Source organism: Acyrthosiphon pisum, chromosome X (genome assembly GCF_005508785.2).
Source record: "Acyrthosiphon pisum isolate AL4f chromosome X, pea_aphid_22Mar2018_4r6ur, whole genome shotgun sequence".
NCBI lineage: Eukaryota > Metazoa > Arthropoda > Insecta > Hemiptera > Aphididae > Acyrthosiphon > Acyrthosiphon pisum.
Window position 1 is genome coordinate 49,983,578 of NC_042493.1, and position 25,246 is coordinate 50,008,823.

At 25.9% G+C, this 25,246-nt stretch overlaps 2 protein-coding genes across 3 annotated transcripts; both read right to left on the reverse strand.

Moving 5' to 3' along the window:
• Positions 1-6,362: 6,362 nt before the first annotated feature.
• LOC100163563 lies at positions 6,363-15,360 on the reverse strand. 2 transcript variants are annotated; one of them, XM_008184069.3, is made up of 4 exons: positions 15,232-15,360; positions 10,121-10,238; positions 6,845-6,941; positions 6,363-6,704 (listed from the first exon to the last, which is right to left on the reverse strand). In XM_008184069.3, exons 2-4 carry the CDS (start codon positions 10,227-10,229, stop codon positions 6,539-6,541), a joined length of 372 nt encoding a protein of 123 aa, XP_008182291.1. In that variant the 5' UTR covers positions 10,230-10,238; positions 15,232-15,360; the 3' UTR covers positions 6,363-6,538. The 2 variants fall into 2 exon arrangements, with proteins under 2 accessions (XP_008182291.1, XP_001950560.1); XM_001950525.4 differs by having other exon boundaries at positions 6,845-6,944; positions 15,232-15,359.
• Positions 15,361-19,208: 3,848 nt separating this feature from the next.
• LOC100573448 (cilia- and flagella-associated protein 45-like) lies at positions 19,209-23,839 on the reverse strand. Its single transcript, XM_003243943.4, has 8 exons — positions 22,838-23,839; positions 22,293-22,453; positions 21,140-21,329; positions 20,915-21,088; positions 20,183-20,356; positions 19,904-20,119; positions 19,664-19,833; positions 19,209-19,583 (listed from the first exon to the last, which is right to left on the reverse strand). The coding sequence occupies exons 1-8, from the start codon at positions 23,267-23,269 to the stop codon at positions 19,520-19,522; spliced, it is 1,581 nt and encodes a 526-aa protein (XP_003243991.1). The 5' UTR covers positions 23,270-23,839; the 3' UTR covers positions 19,209-19,519.
• Between the last annotated feature and the right edge of the window lie 1,407 nt (positions 23,840-25,246).

Here is a 25,246-nt window from a genome sequence, read left to right on the forward strand (position 1 = left end):
ACGATTATAATATTAATATTATAGTGATATTATAGCTGTTCATTTATCATCATCGTTGATTGAAACATAATTACGGTATCATATTTTTAGGTGTAGTTTTATAATAGTATTACGTTAGAAGTTGGTGAGCGTACGCGATAGAGTTGTAGGCATCGCACGCGTTATATATAGTCGCATTGTTGGTACCTACGCGCTCGCATTGTTATCGTTATTACTAATTAGTAATTACCTAGTAAAGTCACCTACCAATATTTCTAATCGTACTATTATACTGCAATAAGACGTGATCACATATTATAGTGACCGGGTGCGTTGGGGGAGGGGGGGGGGAGACGTGAGACGGTCACAGCGGTTCTCCGCCCCGCCAGTTCCGGTTAACGCCACATGCCGCGGCACAACAACTTGCGAAGACGGCAGTGAATATAATATTATTATGTATAGGTATAGTGGTAATATGATATTATTATAATAATATTATGCACGCTGCACCTGCAGTCGGGCCCGGTGTTGAAACCAGTGTTATAATATTACGACTTAGGTACAGGTACAGGTACGATTTTTTTTTTTTTATCCTTATTAATTATACCTGCGTCGTAGGCAAATACAATTCATTATCAAGAAACGTATCGACAAAATTAATGTTTTATTTTTATTATCAAATTTATTAATTCCACGAATAACTCGTATACTGCTATATAGTGTTATCGAGATCGATGTTTTGTAGTTTGTATTAATTTTATTCGTGCACTTAACCAAATTTGGTTTTGAATAAGTACGCATCTGAGAATTTCACGAACCACCGAGCTTGTCACTTTTACAACTTTCTCGTATTTACATAATACGAATTACCATAATTTCGTGTCACTGAACTTGAATAAACTCGATGAGAAAAGTTCTCATCAGGTTATTAGCCTGTCCTCGGTCGCAAGACATTCGACTATAAATTAAGTAGGTATATTTTATTTGGACCTACAAGATTTTAGAATAATATTATCAATGTTAGTTATGCATTTTACAATCACATAGAAAACCTGTTTTTTTTCATTCTGCTCGTCATCACGATTCCGCTGTTGACCTGTGTTATATTTCTAGTATATTTTGTACCTATAGTCGATTCAAGTAATATATAATAATGGACAATGATATTGAACAAAATATTAAAATAACACTATTTGTTAGTAGCTATCCATGTAGTAAGAATTAGGTACTGTTAAATGCTAAAACTGCAGCAGTTTTCCCTTTTTCAGTAAAGTTATACGTAATTAAGCATTTGATTTCTTTTAAAATAATAAAATAATAAATAACTGTAGAACAATTTTTTTTCCAAACTAAGTATAAAAGATTTTTTAAAGTATTTAGAGTAACAATATATATTTTAGAATATACATTATTCATTGTATTACCTATACCCACTACTGATTACATACTTACCTATTATTAAAATAATATAGGATACCAAAACCATGAATAATCACTTATAGATAATATTATGCAATAAAATGTGTTTCATTTCTGGGAAATTTGTTTTTTTTCTTAGTGGATGAAAATAAATTTAATGTTATCTTACTTATCGTAAACATTGTGTAAGGCGGCCAAGGTTTGGAAATAAGCAGTTGTATGAAAATTGAAAACGGTCAGTTTCACAAAAATTATTTCTCATTATAATAAATAAAATATCAAAAGTACTAAATAATATTATTAATATTTGTAAAAAATTCAAAAAAATTATTCCTAGTACTATTCTGCAGAATAACTGATTAATAGAATATGGTTTCATAGACACCAATTATGGATTATTGACAGTTTTACCAGTGACATTGAGCATACGTTTAATCAGTTGCCATTTATGTATTTTATTACCTAGGTACCTTCTAAATAATATAAAATATTATACATTTTGCCATCAAACAATGGTGATTAGTGCATACCTACTGATTATGGCATACTGCATCACTGCATCAGTATTCAGTACAACATTACTGATATATACTAAGCTTATACATTGAGTATCTTCAAACGTGTAGCTATTTTACACTCTCATCGCCACACTTGAGTCTTGCAAGATGCAACATTATAACTTATAACTTATGATAGTACCTATAACGTGATAGTTTTAACTATCTTATGCGTATTCATTACGTTCTTGGTCCAATTTAACTCAATTGTTTTAATATGAATTGGTAAGCTAAATAATTTGTGATTTTACAAATCATAATATATAGGTACAATTGTACATAAATAAAAGACAATAATTAAAAAAAAAAATCATTCAAATAATTGATTTATTGCATAAAAAAATCATTTTTTTGATATATCTGTTTACGTATAAATAAATACAATAAATACGATAAATGATTTTTTTTTTTATATAGGTACCCAATGTAGGCAATATAGTCGTATAGGTTTAGTTATCAACGATGTATAATTCAAGCACCCAAATAACCATTTAAGTGAATAATTCAAAGGACTAAAAGGTTCTAAATCGACACAATTTACAAATTTAGTGGTCTAAATAGAAGCATTTAGTTTTTAACCATAGTGTTAGGCTCAATAGGTTCTGAATACATTATAAAATTAATAACTGATAACCAAAAAGTATTAATTTATATTCATTGTGTCAAAGTTAACCATACAACAATCATAAGAAAGTTGTTCAATATTATTATTAATTATTGTTACATTTATCAATAAAAATAATTGTGTAAAAATTGGTGTCTACCATCATATTATTTTAGATTTAACAACTCAACACATCCTCATTTATTTGACAGAATTTTTTTTTCCGAGAGACACATATTTAGCTCAGAAGAAAATCGGTCAAACTAAATAAAAAAATATATATTAACTATATAGGTAGGCACCTAATTCATGTATCTACAGACAAATTTGGTTTTTAACTAAAATATTTAAAACATTTTTTACGTTAAGTTTTGCTTAGAACAAAAACAAATTTTAACACTTGACGCAGATTGCAAAACAATTAAGTTAATTTTTAGATTTTGACAATCATTAAAAATCAATCAAGATATTATAGTTTGAAGCTTAAAATGGCGCTTCCAAACAATTTGATATTTCAAGATAGTTTTGAATTTTGGTTTTGAATCGATGGCATGTATATTTCTATAATATTATATACAAATATTGTAGTTATCTTGTTGACTATAGTAAAAAAGTCGTCATATCTGATTCTGACTTATGAAACTTCATCCCTTTCATGGAATTCGATACACGTTCTCTTGAGGAAAAATAACACTTTAATCCTAGGAGATCTCGAATGATGGTTCATGTGACGTGTTTAAGCTAAGATTATAGCTTACGTTCACGCCGTTCACGGTCTAATTATTTTTTGCTATTTATTTAAGTCTTTTCTTTTTTTTAGATCAGTAAAGGATTTTATCAAAAAGACTAAAGCAAAGTAGGCATGTGAATATCAAAACCAATCTCAATAATACTATGATGTTTGCACGGGTATAATAAAATTGATTTAGTGCAATATTTTATTGTATTTAAAAACTTTAAGGTTATATATATACCTATATAATATTGAGAGAATTGAAAAATATTTACAGATCAAAGTAGTTGAAAAATTATAATAGAGCAGTACCTACATAAGAAATAAAATGTAATATATTTGAATATTGGTATTATTTATTACGCTCGGATAAATGACGAAATTGGCCAAACATCAGAAATGCCCAAGCAAAACGTCATATATCGGGAAAACTTAGTAAGTTATGACTTGTGACTAAGGCAAACATAATTTGGATAAATTTTTTAGTTTATTTTTTAGTGTATCTTTGGATTTTCCTTAACATTTACCATAATGATTATGTCCATGTTTTCACATTAATCAAAATATTTATTGTTTTTTTTTTTTTTTTTTTTTTTTAATGATAGAATGCATATATGCGTCCAAGCACCATACCAATGAAAAAGTTGAGTGCAAAGAACAATTGATTAGCACGCATTATAGCAAGGATGGGATTAACAACAAAATGCCATTGAGAACAGCGAGTATTCAGAATTCGTTTTCTGGGGTACAAAGATTTATTTTTGTTCTTGCATAGTTATATGTACTACGAGGAGCTTTCTGAGGATTTCCTGATTTCAACTTTTGCCCGTAACATAGATATACTTATGTATACTAATATAATTACATCATTGAGCATCTTAAAGATTCATGTCATGCGTTATACATCATCGAAATAGCGCGTGTAAAATGTTAATGATATTATTTATTACATACGTGATCATATAAGCAACTTATTAACAACTATCGATAAATATTGTTTTTTTAAATTTTTTTTTTTTATTATATTATACATACAATTGAATAATAAAAAAAAAAAAATTATATACCTTCCGTAAGCATAGCTTGTGTCGACGGTATAGAGTTAACTATTTTATATAATATGTAATATGTAAATTTACAATTTGATTTTAGGTGAATACATACTTATTATGAACAATACAATACAGTAAATTATTTCTTATAGATTAGATTTTTAAGAGAAAAAAAAGAAAATTGTTAGCCCTAAATATTTAAAATTATTTTTAATAGATAATGAATCAATAAAAAAAAATATTTCAATGATTAATAATATATTGACCTAATATTTTGTGTACCTACCTATTATTTTCATTGTAAATTTTTTTCTAAAAGAGTATGAAATTATATAATTAAACATATATAGTGTCTAAGATTTTTATCCAAACCTAGCTATCTAAAACTACACCATGTAATATTCAATTTCGTCAAAATTTGAACTTCAAACGTATAAAAAATAATATGCTTGATATAAGAACATTTTGTTAGGAATCTTATATTCAATTTTCAAGACTACAATATTGTATTGACAATTAAAAAAAAATAAAAATTCAATTATTTAAAATACTTAGTCTAAATTGTTTGAAAATGTCATCAAAAAATCAATTCGTCAATATTTAAATTTCAGGCGCTCATAAAAGTATTTGCGAAATTGCACTCAACTTTTTTTAATATTCTAATAATAAAAATGTTTATGGTACTTACTTTTGATTTGTGTTTTTTTTTTTTTTTTATAGTGTTGGGCTTGGTTATAAACTTTGGTAATTTAATAAAAAAATATCCTATATAAGTTGTTACTTATTCTTATAGCGATTTAAAAAATATAGGTATTAAAAATACGTATGAACGGGTTTTTTTTGAAAATGAGTGAAGTTTTAATTTTTATAAAATTTGTCGAATTTATGAAAATTACTATCACAGTTTTATATGGACATTAGAAATTAATTTATAATAGGCATTAAACGAAAATAATAAATTCGAAAATAAATTTAACATATTATGTACATTATGCCTTATGGTAAAACAAATTAATATAAAAATAATATAAATAAACGTATCTGCTCAGAACCGTTTTTCATATGCAATACTCTATCATTAAATTCAAATTAAATACGTCCATTATAGTGACATACTCAATGACGAGATACACTCTAATTAGGAACAAATATATCAATATTTAAAACTCTCGTTTCACTGAATCACGAGGATAAGATGGCCAGGCGAGATGAGTACACAAAATTGAGTTATTGGGTGTATATACCTAGTATATATAGAGCGATTGCGGTTGGTGCAATCTTCAGATCCTGTTAACCACCGCGATAACACAACTTTCCGACGAAAAGTACCTAGTCTCATGCACACATCTAATGGTATGGTGGGGAGGGGGTGATACTCATTATCTTCTATACATTATTTCGTTTTATCTTTTCATATTATTAAAAAAATATGCAAATTTGTTATAACAGATTAAATTATATAAATATATACTATAAACGTTATTTATTATTTTCAGATTAAATTATGTTGTGCTTATTATATTTCATCGGGCCGAGTTAACAACAAAAAAGCTAATCGAGGACTCTGTTTAAATTTTTTCGAATTAAGACCTATTTTTTGGGTTATTAGTGATTTTTTTGGACAAAAAAATAATTCTATACTATTCTGTGGGGGGTGATAGTTTTACATTAAATTTAAGGGACCCCATGACAAAACAAGTTTGATGAAATCTGACAATCTGCAGTTGCACAAACTAATGTGTCTAGGATTTTGGAAATAATATTTAGATTAGTATTATAATTTATAGGTACATAATATTATGATCTTTATGACGCGGCGTAATGTTTTTCACGGAATTACTTTTTTTGTACGAATAATAATCATTTGAATAGTATTAACCTTTAAAATAACTGTACATTTACATATTAATAAACTAATAAAAATGTTGATATGTAACATCATATACTATTGTATAATATAGGTAATATTGTAATAATATAACCATAAAAGCTGAGTAACTTTTATGAAAAACAATGAATTGTAGACTATCGGATATTCATTTTATTGTAAATAAAACACAATAAATGACAAACAAATATAATTGTATTTTATTACACTGTAGAAATCAAAGCAAACAGATAATCTTTGTTTTTGTAGACTGAGTTAATATTGAAACAATTTATTTTGAAATTTGTCATTAGAGCTCTAACTTCCTTACTTTCCCCACCTCTGAAAGAATCCCATTCTTTGACATTTGCAATTTACTCCCCAAAGATTGCAACGACAGGAACTACTGTTACAACAGTACTTGGGCCTGTGGTCGCAGTTTTCTCCTCTTGGCACACAATATCTACGGAATATTCTATGAGACGACAGTTTCCTTATTCAACAAAAAATAGATAAAACAGAACATTTTTAATATTATATTACTTCCATAAAAATTGTTTTTTGATTCTATATAACATAATTAATTCAATGGAAAAATTATATTGAAATAATTTTAATGATGTTTATTCTTACCTTTTTTGTACATCAGGAAAATCTAAAGCAAATCCATTGTCATCTGCATCCTTATCCATGTATTCTTCTATGTCTGTCAATAGTTCAACTCCATTTTCTTCTAAAACAAAAATAAAAGTATACCCACGAGTTGTTTTTTTGTGTTATACTTCTTAAATACATTAATAATAGAAATATGTTAAAAAGAGTAACATGTTTTAGCATCAGAAGTTTGACAGAATTAGGTATACTGCTGTACAAATATATTATACGTGCCTACTATAATCTTACAAGTTATATTTTATGTACATAAATATATTATAATTTTATTAATTAAATAAATTTAATTGTCAGTATCCAAGTATAAAAGCTACAAAATAATATAATAATAACTATACAATATGCTTATACATTGTACATACGCCTTATTTGTATAGCTATGTACACTATTTGTACCTATTTAGTTTTAAGTTCATTAATATTAATTTCAATGGAATCTTACAGGTTTATGTTGGATTATATTTTTACCTTATCGAATTTGATCACAACATTTTAATAATTATCTACATTTGAACTTTAAAACGCCTCGTCAAGAAATGTTTGTTTTGGTTACTTGTTCATAATTACACATTATTGAAAATTATGTAATAGGTAATAAATTTTGATCATTGAAACTTTTTTAGATTAACCTGTATATATTTTTAAGGTAAAATATTACAGTATTCTAAAAAAACTGAATTATTTAGTAAACCGTAGTATTATTTTGTATCATATCAAACAATGAAATGATCAATATGTATTATATTTATTAACAGTATAATATATATATTGTATACCTATCACCTGCACGGCTGCGCATAACAACTATTATATAATTTATTTGAAAGATTGGGTAACTATTTTTACTAAGTTATTTTTGTACTATTCAAAAATATTGTAAAATAATATTATATCTTATTAAGGCCACAATAACCAAGGGTGCCGAAGGGTAACCGAAGGAAGCCGTATTATTAAAATTGTTGTGACCCTTTTTTATATAGATCGTATAATATACTGGTTTTGAGTTTATAATATATTCATAAAATATATTCTAATACTATTAATATTGCATTATAAAATTTGAATATGATTTTCATATTATATTATGTAGTATAGTAGGTAATCATCAAACAATTTGTATTAAAAATGCTCTAGATAATCTGGAATTGTTTAATCTTCTATACATATAAAATTCAAATACCACTTAGTCACTGATTGCTGTAACTCAAAAACTATGCAACGTACGAACTTGAAATTTGGAATAGGGATTCTTCTCATATTTTTACCGTGCAATAAGAAAGGATTTGTCGAAATTCGTATTTTAAAGAGGTGCTCAAACAGGGATCTTGAGGTTCACGATTTTTTTTTTTTTTTTTTTTTTTCTATATTTGTTCATTGTAACGACCTCAAGGTCTTTGACAATGCTTATCACAAGTGGGTAGTAGGGAGATCATGTGATCTATTTATCTATGTATATATCACTATATGCATGATACTACCCCCCTTCTCCAAGAGGAGACATGTGCGGTCTTCACTCCCAGTGGAGTGGGACCTAGTTGGAAACCGGATGACGCAATCGGACGACAGCACGGGAAAATGGTGACTGCATAGAATCACACACATTTTTTTTGTACTTTGCTGAGGTTCACGATGAAAATTTTATTTTTTAAATAGTTGCCATTGGTTACAGTCTACAGTAGAAATTAGTATTTATTTATTATTGGTTTCCATTGGTTATTTGGGAAGATCAGATACAAGCTAGCACCAAATCAAATTATTGAACATTTCCTACCAAGGTGGAAGAGGTGTTCTTTTTCCGCGATCCGACATAGTCGGATTGCCTACCAGGGTGGCTGAGTTGCACTCACTGCAGAAAGTTACACCCAAAATCAGTTGAACAATCATAATTTTTTTTAAGTTTTAATTTTTTTACGGACAACGAAGTGCACGGGTTCAGCTTGGTATGAATGTTTGTGTGTAGATTAGACATCTGGGAAGAAGACAGGCTAATTTAAAAATGGTTAAATTTGGTTTTTTTTTATTCATCTGATATTAGTACGGTTAGGTTAGGTAGGGTTTTGTATTAATTGACTATCTTAATCCACCAACGGTGGAATACGACAAGCTTGGTATCACTTTGATACTTTAGAATTAAATCATACACTTGCGTACAAATTGCACGGGGTCCGCGAGTTATTGTATAGAGATGGAGTACACAAAATCAAAATGGATGCTAAGTAGGTTAGTTAGTAGGTTACTTAGTACCTATCAGTTGAAGGAACTAGCATTTAGTAAAAGGACTATAATATATAGGTATACATCGTAAGTATTTCGTAAATATTACGCATAGGCTGTTTATAATAAAAAACTAATGTGTAAGCCGTATATATATAGTTTAAAACACTATTAAATTTAATATATTTTTTGAATTACTTACATAATATCTTAATAATATAACTTTAAATTATAAAGGTAGAGATTGTATTATAGTTTATTAATATTGATATTCATTATGAATTACAATTAATTATTATAAGCTTCAAGTACAAACATGAAAGAATATGTACCTATGTAATATTTATAGCTATAAATTTGAAATAATTTTATTTTACTCAGATTATTTTGGTGTCCGTTTAACAAGGTGTGTTGTAAATATTGAAGTTTGCATTATATGAGCAAAAAATATTTGCGCTGGTTGTAAAACTGTTTATCAAAATATGAGATTCCCGAACACCTTTATCAAGACAAAGACATTTTTTATTAGCGAACATTACTTCTTAGAATATAAATTAAATTGCTTACATTTTTGTAAAAACAAATTGTTTAAAAAAATGTATATATATATATATATATTAATATAATAAACATTGAAAGTATTAAAACCAGCCATTAACTTAGTAGTCAAGGTATGTTTCTAATAAAAATAAAATAATAATATTTTTACTCGAAGATATTCGTTAAGGGAATTATCTTTTCTTTATACCATACATTTCAAAATTGAAATAACCTATTTTGAGACTAATTACCTTGTTGTTGAAGACAGAAGTGTTTTTATTATTATTATTTTTTTAATATATACCAAACGCATAATATACTAGAAATATTAATTTAAAAACTAGAGCTTTTATTATTAACGTTTTTGACCTTCACTCTAATAAGTGAACTTGGTGTACTGATGTTGAATTTCAAATAAGCTTAATATTAATTGTTTTTGAACGCTTATTCTAATCAGTTAAAAAAAATTATTTCTATACTTACCAATTGAATCTTTATCCAAGTAGTTATCCAGAGGTGATGCAGTTGACGTTTTTTGTAGCAAAATTAGAGATATATGAAAAACCATAAAAATGGTAACGAAGTACTTCATTTTTAATTTCTAAAATTAAAAAAAATTATAAGATATTTCTAATAAATCTGTAAAATAAAAATGAAGTCATAACATTATAATACATAGGTATACATATAGGCGCAATATACAAAGATAATATGTTTGTATATAATATCATGTATAAAATGATTTTATTAACATATTTAACTTAGAAACAAATTTAATATAAATTAAGATTGATGATTTATAATATTTTATATTATTCAATATAGTTAATAAGATAGAGCTTTTATTAGTTTTATGTTTGTACAATCGGTTTTACAAAAGCGATACCATTACGAATGTTATTTAAACTTCTGTTTATATCCACAGCTATATTTAAAAGTTATTATCAAACTTATAATGTTATGAAATTACCTGCCTAGCCTCGTAAATATTGCATATTTATTTCCATTTGAGTCTTAATTTATTTTCTTCGCTAACGCATGGTTTTAAAAACGAACAAATAACATAATGTAAAGCTGTACGTAATGTATTATGTGTCATTATACAATATATAAGCAGTAGCCAGGAACTATTAAATATCATACAAAACAATTATTTCATAGAAATGCAGTCATATAAGTAATATTATACATATTATATTCAAAAGGTACCTATTATTTTTTTACGATTTATTACCGATTGGTTGTACGAACGTATACATATACATTAAAGTTAAAATTAAAATAATAAAATGTTTAGGAGTCAACCTGGAACATTTAGTAGTTATTTATGAAATTCATCTTAGAACACATTCCAGTAGTTCGCATTACATTAAAACAATAGCTGTCGTTAACATAATAATGTGTTTATATAATGACCGATAATGTATGTTTGGCGTGTATACTTATGGGTACAACAAAGCGTTACACCTAGCAGCTATTACACAAAAACCTTTATAGTTATTCATATAAGTTATCCATAGAATAATGTGTTGTCAAATGAAGAAGATAATTCGACTTTAAATTTTCCACGGTCAGCATGAATTTCCTGGACAAATCAACTGAATAACTGTGTTCAAACAATATGAGTTAGTTAGGTGCTCGGACGTCTATGAATTTTGTTATTAAATTTAAATTTGCAACTAAACTAAAGACTTAAAATTATTGTTAATAAATATAAGTAGGTATATGTTTAAAATTAGATTTTATTAATTTCTTTATATAGATAGGTATACAGTTTTTTAGTAGTCCATTATTCTAAAATAATTTGATAATATAACGAAACTCGAAAATATGTGAAATAATATCTGTCATATCTGTAATTTTTTTTATTATTATTATCAGTTGGGACTAGGAAGTACTATTATACGAGTTTTGTGTTGGTAGTAATAAGTTACAAATAGGTGACTAATAAAAATCATTGGTTCATAATTTATAATAATTCATACCCAAGAGAATTAATTTATATAATTTTTTTAACTCGAGTATCATGTTTCCCCTTATTTTAGCAAATAATACATCATATTTATACTATCTTTATATTAATATTATTTTTAGTTTTCAATAACTCAACTCATGATCATTAGTTTAAGTTGGTAAAGTAAGATCGGTTCCTAAAAAATATATTCAAAATCCTAACAAAATAATATTTCATAAAACATTCAATGCAATTTATAATAAATTATACTTAAACAATTAAAATACATTGTATTATTTCAACCGTAAATGTATATAATTTATTGTTATGCTGAGTTAAAAAAAAATGTTATTATTAAAACAGCTGTATATTGAATACGAAATTGTATATTCTAATCTTATTATTATTCAATATAATGGAATATTATATACCTAGGAAAGTACTGTATTTGTATTTTGTTTTGATATGTACCTATCAGAGTAAAGGCAACCTTTAAATGACAATTAGTATTTAATTGTAGAGTTCAATTTTTAAAATCTGGTATAGATTACTGCTTAAAATATGTATTTATTTATTTTTATTGAAATAAAAACTAACGTTCCAATGTTTATAAAGCAAATATTTATCAATATTGTGGAAACATTTAACGAATCAGAACCATGATTATCTCTATCAAAATCAATAATCATCGTGGCCACCTTTATCTATCTACTCAACCAAATTTAATATCTCTTAACCATACTGTCGTATTTTTATTCATTTCTATATAGTATTCTATATTTATACAAATAAATATAGTATGTCAATCTATCACAAAACAGTGACTACCGATTCCAATGGTTATTTTAAATAAAAAAAATTATCAATTGAATTATGTCTGAATAAATTGGTCTTTTATTTGTGCGATTTATATCCAACATAGACCGTTATTAAACATTGAAACAATTAAATAATAATGTTTTAGTTTTATAAAGTGATTATGGTTTGTTTATTAAGTGCCATTTTTAATAAAAAAAACAAAACAAATAATAGTGGAAATATTTTACATAAATATCGTTTCATATAATGAAATATATACTTTAAAACGAGATTACGGAATTTAATTTATGGATTATCATTATTTATATGGATATACATTTTTAGCTGTTATTTTTAATTAAATTTGTATAATTTATAAGGTGTATTTATAAAAACAATGAACTTTAAGTAATTTTAGCTAATAACCACTGTAAGTAAAAGCTTATATAAGATAAAAATAAGATAATAAACTTTAGCTTAATTTATAGTATTTAATCAAGTAAAAGACAAAAATACCATAATTACTTTAATAAATTTTATTACTATTATATAATATATTATTATGTACGCATTTTATGTATTCTTTAAATTGTATAAATGTAATTGTTATTGCTCAACAATCATCAAAATATTATAATACATTTGACCACCTAACGTGAAACATAATATATTATCGTATAGACCGTTAAAAATCTCTATAAAAAAACAAATTACGATTAAAAATAACTTTAATCACTTTTTTATTATAAAATAGTGTAATTTAAGTATTTAATTTATAACATCAATATTAAATTACTTAAAAATATATAAAAAAAATTTATAAAACATATTTTGTATTTAGTTTACATATCACGGCGTAGTGTCTACAACTTTTATTCTTCCAATAAAAAAAATATAAAATACTATACCTTTTTGTTTAATAGCATACAACATATTTTACGCTTAATACATTTAGATAGAAAATTAGGGGCAGTATGTAACCAATCTGCTGTACAGTAGGATCCAATCGTATCTCGCAATTGTGTGAATTAATGTAATGGATGTATTAAATATAAATTCAATGATAAATCATTGCTATAAAAAGGGATTCTGAGCATTGACGATCTGTCAGCCTTATATCATATATCAATGTACCTACTTATTACCATTATTAATAGGTAGTAATTTTTTCTACATTCTATTATCTATAGTAACACGCAATTTTAAATAGGCAATAGCATAAAACTAACATAATTGTTTTGAAATTGTCATCGCGTATATTATAAAATATAGTAATGAACTTGAAAGTTTCAAATCCCCATGAATAGTTTTACTACAAAATAATTTAAATTGTTATTTTTTGTTAAAATATTGAATTTTGTCTAAATTCTAACTTAAAATATCAATAAGTGTAATAATATAATACAGTTTATATATTTTTAGATTTTTTGGTTCCAGTATCCTCATACATTGTATTAAATTTTCAAGCCTTAGATATAAAAATTTAAAATTTTATAATTTTATACATTTTCACTAAAAACAAAATCAGAACATTTTCGTAATTTTGACCAACTTTATTTTGTCAACATTTAAACTTACAGTATTATTAAAAGAATTATCATGGATATAATTGATATTTTATATACATTTTTAATATTTTTAAATAACTATAACAAAAATTTTAATTTTGTATAGAAATTTAAAACTTTTACACAAAGCAAAAAAAAATGTATCAATAATAATTTAAAAAAAAACTAAAATAAAGTCGAAATATTTTAAAAATTGAATCATTCATAGAAAATTACAAAATTAATATTTGGTGAATACTTAAATTATTACAGTTATTAAAATAGCAAATTTTGATTGAAGGAAAATAGTTCATTTGCGGGTGAATATCTTATGTCATAAAAACTTCAAACGTTCATAAAAAATTAATGTGACTTCCCGGCAACATTTTTTTTTTGTTAAAGGTTGAAAAACTTATAAGGATTCTTGTATTAATTTGTGATATCTTAGAAATAAAATATAAATAAAACTATAAAATAATTAATACAACATTTATATAATACATTTATGTATTACATTAATATTGTTTAAATAGATACATAATATTATCATGTTTACGTAATATGCATAATTTTTTTTTGATGACGCTGCTTAGTTAACTATATTAGACTAATTTAGGTTAAATTTAGGTTAATTTTTTTATTTTTATTTAAGTTAATCACATGTATAACTCTTATTCTTATACCGTTTATTTTCTTATTGCCCTTAAAATAATTGTTTATTGAGTTTATTTAATTAGGTAGTTCAATATGAAATTTGGTTTGTTTATTTATGTTACATTGGAGTGTATTATAACTACTAACGAAAAGGTAGTTTATAAAATATCAAACAAGTAATCTAATGAATATTTTTATTGAAACTAACCTAGGGTTACTAGTAAATATGTTAAATTGTATTTTTATTATTCATTATTTTATTTGTATGATAATATTATATATTTTTTAAATATATTAATAATTTCATAAGCATTTTCTTTTTTTTTTTTATAAAAGACATTTAAATGTTAAACTTTTGTATAAAAAGCATTAATATTTTATGTTAAAAATTATATAGTTTAATTTTTAATAAAAATATCGTCAGATTCTTAATACCTACATGGTACAATATGATAAAAATAAATAAATAACGTACCTCCTTACCTACCTAGATAATATTATTTTTATTTTAAATACCTATTATTATATTAAACTGAAATTATAAATATTAGTAAATGTAATAATATGTATATTGTATAATATGAAATCCGTTTATTTAATTATAAGTCCTATATTAAAAAAAATATAGCATATAAACTTACTTATAAGATGAGTATAGACGATGGAAAACGATGGACGTAAGAGTATGAAGTATACTGAGTGGATTCTGAACAATATTATGACAGTTCCTGCTTTTATAAGGAAGAACCGCCGAGCGAAGGGTGGAAAAATCACCCAACAAGCCTTGTAAGCGCAAACTCCTCTTTTGATTTGGGCCACACATAATAATAATGAATTATATTATGTTCTTTAGTTTCTCCGATGTTTATAACAAATATTTAATCAATACAATTATTCAAACTAAAATATAAATATAAAAAAGTATATATATATATTTATTTGTAAATATAGGTAGAGTAAAATACATAATAATACAATGTTAGTAAAATATTTTGATGTCATATTTTTGTTTTTGTTTTTTTTTGTTTTATTAAAATATTAACAATCTATACAATAGTGTATAATAATGAAAGCATATAAACAATAACTATTTATTTATAACTTATATGGGTTAATTAAATTAGTTAAAATACAAAACAAAATAATTATTTTATACTTTAACATAACGTGGTATTGGGTTTTGTAGTAATCATCTTAAATAAATTAAATTTAAAAATGCATTATTTTAATAATTTGTAGAAAAATAGTATTCATTTATTTTAAATAATATATTCTTTAAATAAACCGTAACGAATGTATTTTTATTTTTAAACTTGTCACTTACACGTTATGTTGTAATATCAATTCATTTCGAAAATAAAAATTAAAAATATACAATATTAGATCTATTTAAACTGGGAAAATTATAACTATAAAAATATTTACTATAAGTTTATATTGAATTGTTCGACTTTTTTGATTTTCAGCCATCTGTTATTGGAAATGTTAAATGTATATGAGTTTGTTAATCCTGTATTAAATTGAGTCCCCCCTCAAAATTGGCTTTTGGATGAAATTATTTAGTATAGTCAGTATAGATATAATTTAAATTAATTATTATTGATTGATAGTAGTATCTTATCTAAGAACACTAATTAGTAAACTACGTATATAAAGTTAGATTAAAATTAATTTTGTGCATCTTGTATTATGATTTAAATAATTGAGTTATGCATATAGTTAAAATGTTTTAAAAACAGTGGAAAAAGTTTATGAAGAAAATCTATTAATTAATAAAATAAACGAAATGTCGTCAATGTCGTTTAATTTCCTACGGATAGCTTGTAAGTCAGACGCTAATTATTATAATATTATAATAAGATATTAACCAGGTTAATGGAAATATAAACACTTGAATACGTAATTGACTTTAGAAGTTTTGATATCATAAAAATGTATTAAGTATGAGGTACTTTCTTCAATAATTCAAAGTTAGATTGTCATCTATGAAATTAAGTATACGTTGTATATACTATTACACTTGGGTCTCTGGATTATAAACTTTCATAGGGTTTGCTAGTTTTAAAATTAAATTCACCATATGAAATGTTTAATAGGGTAAGTTATTTGTTATTTTATTTTATTTAATTCTCGGTATCACTCGCCATAAAATGAATATGAACAATAATGTCATAATGGAAATATATTACAACAGTAAGTTGTGAGTAGGTTAATTTTCATTGAATGTTAGTTTTCATGAAAAACTAAATAAATTATAACATCTAAAACTTCAATATGACATCCTGTAACATTTGAACATTTCATCATTGAGGCTGCACGTGAACGCTACTTTGGGCGTCAAACTAGTGTTTTAAACTATAAGTACTTACCTAGGTACTTATTTTTTAGTTTCTGAGTGAAGTGATTATTCAGTGATTATTTTTAAAATAATGTGTGTGGTTTTTTTTTCGTATAAAATTAAGGAGGTTTATGGTAGAATATTGTATCAAATTGTTGCTTTTTGGAGTCAAAAATAAAAATAAACTGTTCTGTACCAAAAAATGTATTTCCAAAACACCTATGATTCAGAGTAAATTATAAATAAAATTACTTTTGTTTGAAGGTATATTTCACTGATTTGAATAAATTATTAATTACCATATTAATTAACGGTTGGTACTTATTAACATTTAAGGCACAATTGATACTTAGTAATTTGTAGTGGAACCGAACAAATTCAATTTATTTTAGTACCTTTATATTTTGTTTTATTGCTTATTGCAATATAACAATTATAAATTGATAGGTATTGCTAAAACGAATACTCATAGTCATAAATTAACAATTAAAGCCTGATCGCACAGCCGCATAGGTAACATTCAATTTTAATTGTGAGCTAATGGTTCCTTAAAAACTATACAAAGGCTCATTACATTTTAGTGAATCATTAAATTGATTAATTGTTTATGCAGTCCTGTAAAAATATATTAAAATTTTTTTTTATTATTAAATAAGTCATTAAACATTAAATAAAATAATGTATTTATATAATAGGTATACATAGGTAGATGATAAATTATTGTTTGCAAAATATAGGGTGTAGATTGTAGGTAGTATCCCATGGACAAATGAGACACTACCTACAAGAAAATACGAAATAGGTACCTAAAGATACTCGAAATAGAATCACATTGTACATATTATATATATTAATATAATATATTGAAATTTACCAATACAGAGACCACTTCCAAAGTCATATTTTTTTTTATTCAGAAATCAGAATTATTGTATTTATATACATATAGTGTGTGTGTGTGTGTGTGTGTGTGTGTGTGTGTGTGTGTGTGTGTGTGTGTGTGTGTGTTTGTGTGTGTGTGTGTGGATCGTGTGTCACGTGGAAGTGAAACTTCTTTCGCAGTTGTTGGGTTAGTGGAATTTTATTTGTACCTATGCATCTGTAACAAAAATTGTATTTTATTATGACTATAAAAAATACTGTAATGTAAAAATGAACATTTTCATTGTATCAGATTGAAATATATTTATAAAAATATTTATAATTTTATTACAAAGTAAAATCAGTGATACAGTAATATTAATTGAAAAATACTGTATAAAAAAATTGTTCAATTAATTTTTTATAGTTTCTATAGCTACTCCTAATCATAACACCCGACAGTTACAGACATGTGACAAATTTTTCTTCTTGGTTCCGGCGAAAAGAAGTTTAAAAAAAACAGGAAAATCATTCTGCCGTGTAGAAAGTGTTGAGGGTACTTCGCCTTGAATAGGATGTATTTATATTTGAATTCATTGATGAAATATTTTTACATCATTGTATAAACTAATATACTATGGAGTATGGACGTCAAAATACGATTCTGAAAGGAGACGTTTTGTAAGCCTTTATTTTTAAGTATATTTTGCTATACATTTATACCTATATTATTATTTATGTTGACTATTATCTAGTAATTTATTTTAGTGTTGATAAGATTTTTAACACATTCATCGTTTAGTTCAGAAAATAAAATGTAAACTGAATTACTATACTGTCTATACTGTACAATTATGACACATTGAAAGATATACGATATATTATATACTACTTACATATTTTTCTGATGATAATAATATTAATACTCGTATTTTAAAAGACATATACGCCATCTACTGGTTAATAACTGACGCATTTATGATTATTTAAAGAGTTACATTCAGACTTTTATTAAACTTTGACAGATTAAATTTGGAGGAACCACACAATCTTTTCACGTGATTTTTGATGAAAGGGAGAATACCTAATAACAATTAATAATCATAATATTATTTACAAAAACTAATTAAAAATATATTTTATTAAATCAAATAATTACGAACACTTTCGTGATTGGTGATGTTTTTTATTATTATCTAATAAACTTTAGGCATTAAATTATTATTATTTACATACCATTATAGATGAACATAAAAATATTGTACTTCATACATTAGGTAGGTAAAGTTTTGTTTTTAATTTTTGTAATATACTTGTTCGTTAAAGTATATTAAACTGTAACAGTGGAAGTTCGGAACAGTAAAATAACAGTATGATTTGTATTTTTGTTTAATATTAATAATTATAATAATCTATAACAATAATAGCGTCATTTCATATAGGTACCTAATGTTCTCATAGATACAGGTATCGTCATAATATTATTTATTATATCATTTTTTTAGCCCCACGTCGACACGTGGTATATTTATAATGTTTCTTAGACTGAGTAATGAGTTCCTCCTTTGATTATTTGAAACTCGCTCTTAAAAATAAAATTATTTACAGAAAACATATTTTTATTGTATGGTTTCCAATTTATTTTATTTTATGTTATAAATAATATTATTCAACAATAACAGTTATAGATAAATTGAGATGTATTTTTATTAACCACTTTTGTTGCAATATTAGTCTCTTAATTTTAATTGTCTCTCGATGCCTTGTACATACTTCGTCGGTAATTTATGTACCCTAAAATAACAATATTAAGATAATAATATTGTCAATCCATTATACATTTATAAATTTATAAATATTAAATTATATTTTACCTAAGCCCATCGATTTTCTTTTGCATTGTATTACGTAATGCTTTTTCCCTGGCAGCTTCTGCTTGTTGGTATGTGATGCCTTCCTGAAAAAAGTCTTTTCTTTCCTTGATTCTTTCTAATTCTTTTTCACTAATCTGCTTCAGTAAATTTTTCCTATGTTCATCAAGTTTCTAATTTAAAAAAACATTGGGCTGTGATCAAAATTGAATTAAGTAATAATTTTAATCAACAGAATCATACCATTTTAGTTTGTCTATCAGATTCTTTGGTTTTTTCGATGTCCTCTACGTTGAGTTTAATAATTTTGTCAAACTCTTCTTTTTCCCTTTGTATTTCGAAAGCATAACTTTCCCTCTGTCCTTCAATTTGTTGTCGCCGAGCTTCCTTCAAATCTTCGTTTTGTTTTATTTTTCTTACAGCCTCTTCGTGTTCCTTACGTCGCCACTCTCGTTCTACCTACGCGTCCACTTTACTTGTTATAAATACACCACGTTTCTTATTAGTTATCAGTGAAATTACTTTGTCTTGTGTTCGGAGCGCATTTAGCTCATCTTTTGCGGCCTGAAAATCTTGCGTGGCCTTTTGATTTGCTTGAATCTTGGCGATTTCTTTTTCCTTAGACATTTTGAGTTTTTTCATCTCCTCTTCATATGCCATTTCCCGTTCATTCTTTTTTTTGTCGTATGCTTGTATCTACGTATGGAAATCAATATATATTTAAATATAAGTATTATTATTGTTATTATTTTAGATGGAGCGAGAAAGCTAGTGGTTTTACAATGGTTTTTAATTTTTTTATTAGTTATGAAAAACCGCTAAAAATGGGATTTAAATTTCTAAAGTTTGTTTATCATTTTTTTTATATTAATTTCTATCACCATAGAAACGAATAATATAAATAATAATATTATAATATTAATTTAACTTACAGGCTATAATAAATAATAACAATTTACAAAATCCAGACTGACAAACAGTCTCCGCTCAGAATCGTTTTCCTTATACAATAATATTATATCATTGACTTCAAGTTTAATACAATCTATTATACATTGACCCACTTGTAACCTACTGTACAGAAAAGAGGCATCCACTTACCCGTTTTTTTTTTTTTTGGTGGGGGGAGGGTCAAAAATACTTAGTGTTAGTAAATTCTATTCAATATAATTTAGATGTAGCACTTCAAAATGTATGTAGATACAACGTAAACTATCTTTAACATGTATATTGCATATATTTTTGTACAAATACCTGTAAGATTTCAACTTTGACTAATTCTTTTTCGATTGATTTTAAGTCTTTTAGCTGCGCATTAATTTGTAAAAATTCTTTTCTCATCTCAGCTTGTTTTATCAATTTATCCCTGTAATCTATCACTTCAGCCCGCTGAGCCTCAATTGCAGCTTCTGTACGAACCCTTGCATCCTAAACGAATAATTGTAACACATACATTGTATAATCGATCATTAATTATACTTCTGAAGCTCTAGCAGCTTCCCATTCTCTAGTAATCTCATTTTCTTTCATCTGTTGTACAATTTCTGTTGCTTGTAATTTTTTTTTTAATCTGTCAGCTTCTACCGCTTTTTCGTACTTCTTAGCTGCCAATAAACGCTGTTGTTCCATGATTTCCTCCGATCTGCGTTGTTCTTGTTTCATTTCTTTTCTAAAACGTATTTTAATCATTTTTGTCCACCATGGTATGTGAATTAAAATTTATGTTTAAAATGAGGTTGATTTTTTGTAAACTTATTATTTTAAATATAGAATTACATTATTTCTAATCTAATTTTAGCTGATGACAGATGCGTCGTTTCAGAATTTTTCGTAGAATAAAAAAAGCTAATAGCCAACCATAATCAGAGTGACAGAGTTGTTCGAATAATAGGTACTTGATTTCTGATTTTTGGTTGTAATGTACCAATATTATACATTATATTTTTATAATAAGCATAATTTTTGGTTGTTATTAATTTAACATATAGTCATCTTAATAATTTATCGTTTTCTCTTTAATACGGACGAAAACTAGTTGCTACTTTCTAGCTATATTACGTATATTAAAAGGGTCGCCAACCATCGTACCAACCTTTAGGTTGGTCATGTGCGTAATCTTAAACACACTTTTAAGCATTGCCTTTTTTTATTAGTATATATAAATTAAAGTATTTATTTACGATGAAAACCGTACAGTTTTCCGATAGAGAAATAATAAAAGAAGAAAATTATTAGATAATATTCAATTTATTATTATGCTGTATGTAATAATATAAATATTATAGGTACCAACATAAATAAATTGTGTTTGTTCACCAGACACTTAAAATGTTTAATATAGCTCACTTTTTATGAAAAGTTGGCGAGTGGGGACCCCTGGTATTAATATATGAACTTTTCCAATTTAATATTATGACCTTTTTGATTAATATTTTGTCGAACAAATTCTAAATATAATCCTATAATATAATTCCTAAGATTTATTTTTAAAAAACTAATTTACCATCAACGTTTGTTGACTCATTCAACTCGTAGTGAGTAATTTTATAATTGTATTTATGATAGTTCCTACGTTATTGAAACAAAATTGTTAGTAAATATTGCTGTAGTATTGTTTAGTTATAATACTCACTGTATAAGTTCTTTTTCTTCAATTTGCGCACATCTTATTGCATGGCATTTGGTACTCAATATTAACGAATTGCATTGTTTTATTTCGTACTCTTGTTCCTGCCTTAATTCATATGCTCTATTCAGTAAATAGTTAGTCTTTTTGTTTGCTTCTTCATCTAACTATTAAAAATAAAACGTATTTATCGAGGGTTATTATAATCTTTATTATCATAAAGAAATAAGCAAAATTAAGTTACGTAGTAGGTACAAGTAACAAAACAATTTTAATTAGGTAAATTATAGAGTTAGTTTGGGGATGGCTCGTATTTCTCTAACGTTACATGCCAACAATTGCTTGATTTTCCTGCGTGATATTAATTTATAAATGTGTATATTTAATGTATAAATAAAAATCTTATTATTTGTTATTAAAAAAAAAAAATACTGTTCTATGCAAAACAATTTCGCTTAGAAATTAAAATTACTTTTTTGGTATTTTGTTGTCATTTTATAAATAATTTTAATTGATTATACAATTTAAAATATGTGGCAAATATCGCTCACCTGAGCAAGTTTTGGCCCTTTAGTCTTAAACATGTTAAACTTTTGTAAATATTCTTTCCTGGCTTCGCTTTCAGCTTTAAGCCGTTCTTCGTTGGCAATGCGCTGTTGATTAGCCATTCGCCGTTCTTCCGCAGTGACCACCACGGCAGCATTTTTTAACCGACCGTACGTGTTTTTGTCCAGTACCCGTTTTCCCGGTAAAGACTGAATCGATTTACCTAATTTGTCCAGCTTACAAATATGCTGCTGTAATTTGTACTGGTCCAAATCACTGCGTGGCTGCTCTTTGGAGCTTTCTTCGGATTTCTTAATTTCATTATCATCCTTGCGGTCTATTTTGTACGCTTCACATGGTGTACGATATTTTTGAATTTCTATTTTTTTCGAAGGAATAGGTTCCACTAAAACATTATCGGAGAACTTTGTACTCATTTTTACAGTGCTTCGTTGAAAATAATTATTTATATAATATATAAGTATATAAACTGTAGATACTGGAAGAACTGGGACGTCAATAATATATCACGATTTTCAAAATACTTTATGATAGTGTATGAATCTATGTTTTAACAATTAAAAAAGTAGATATAACTTCCGAAAACTGTTCATAATAAATATAAACTACAAGTTTGTTTAATCGGTCACTATGAGTGCATATCGAGAAATATTAACATTTTGACGTCGTCCAAATGTTCCTGTATAATAAATTTAATATATTTTACCGGAAAATTTAGAGTAAATCAAGAAACACCGACCAGAAATATAATAGTCGGTAGGATATTACGATAATCATTATTATACTTTACACTTATCAGATGGACAGAATAGGGTATGCAAAGATAATAATATTTATATTCTTTATGTAACGCACCGTATATAGCAATCGTTGAGTCGAAACTCTAAAAAACTAACACAAATATCTGGGGTAAAAATAATCTCTAAATTATGGATTGGTTTCAAATGTTCAACCTTTTAACTATTGTGAGCTGCATTTGTATATAATTACAGTTAAAAATAATTGTTAGATTTGCTGAACAAAACAGACCATGTAGGTATAATTATGGTAAACGATAACACATTTTTTTTTTTTTTAGTAATAGCCAAATTTAAATATAGTTCATAATGAATTTTTAAATGAAAAATATCTAATCTATGCTTGCACTTTTATCTAGTGAAAAGTTTTATTTTTTTGTACTCAATGCAACGGTACTAATAATATAAATCAACAGATTGCAGTTTTTGTTTACGTAGCGGCTAAGTTATTGTTTAAATACAACTTCCCGAGGCCCATACACTCTTTGTACAGTATACGTTGTTTGTAACATCAGCCCAAATTAAAATAATATGCCCACATCTTCTCATATTTAACTAATAACACTCTTATAATATTTTTGAGATCCATTTAGCACCAATCACGGGAAAGAACCTAGTTCTATGCACACATCTCATATTATGTGTGGGGATGACACCACTAGAAGGCGATTCTTATATTATATTATCCTCCAAAAATGATTTCGTTTTATTTTCATTATCATATAAATAAAAAGTATGCAAATTCGTTATAGCAGAATTAAATTATAAAAATGTTGTTATTTTCAGATTAATCGACTCGGTATAAGTTTATATTACCTGCAATTTCCGGGCCCAGTTTACAACAAAAAAGGTAATCGCGGGCCCAGTTTAAATTTCTCACAGTGAATGTATTAATGAAAAAGATGTAATAAAAGATGTAACAATAATTATACTCGTAAGCAATAGAGTATAATATTATTATTGAGGTATTTTTACTGTTTCTCGGTTTGTAGATGTTATTAGGCCGTCGGAATTGCCGTGGTTATCGTTATTTATATCTACTAATCAGTTTAATCTAATACTTTTCCTATTGGAAACGTTTATTTTTTTACCTTTAGGTTTTTTGGGTGCATCATATTATGATAAATGTTTGCATTGCTCTATAAATGTGATAGAATATCCACTGTTTGACTTGAAACTTTATTTGCAACTAAGTCAGTGGCTTTGGACCCAGATTTCATATTTTCGGTACATTTTCGACATCATTCACTTTCGTTTTAAGGATCCTCAAGAATTAAGATTTAGATATAGGATGGATCAAAGTGTTTTATTTTCCAGGTATTAAAATTTATTCTCCATTCTCTTTTTATCGGTAGAAATATATTCTATTTTTTAGGGGTAGGTTTAAACATTTAGCTTCTCAAAAATGTAATAGATAAGATTCTCCGTATTTGATGTTGGTGAAAATTAGCGAAATTTCGCATCTACAATCTAAATATTGGTTATTTAACATACATTAACAATTTGACATAGATGTACATTTAATAATAAGTAATATTTTAGATTATTATAAATAATAGTAATAAAATATTTTGAAACTAATATGTTCACCATTAA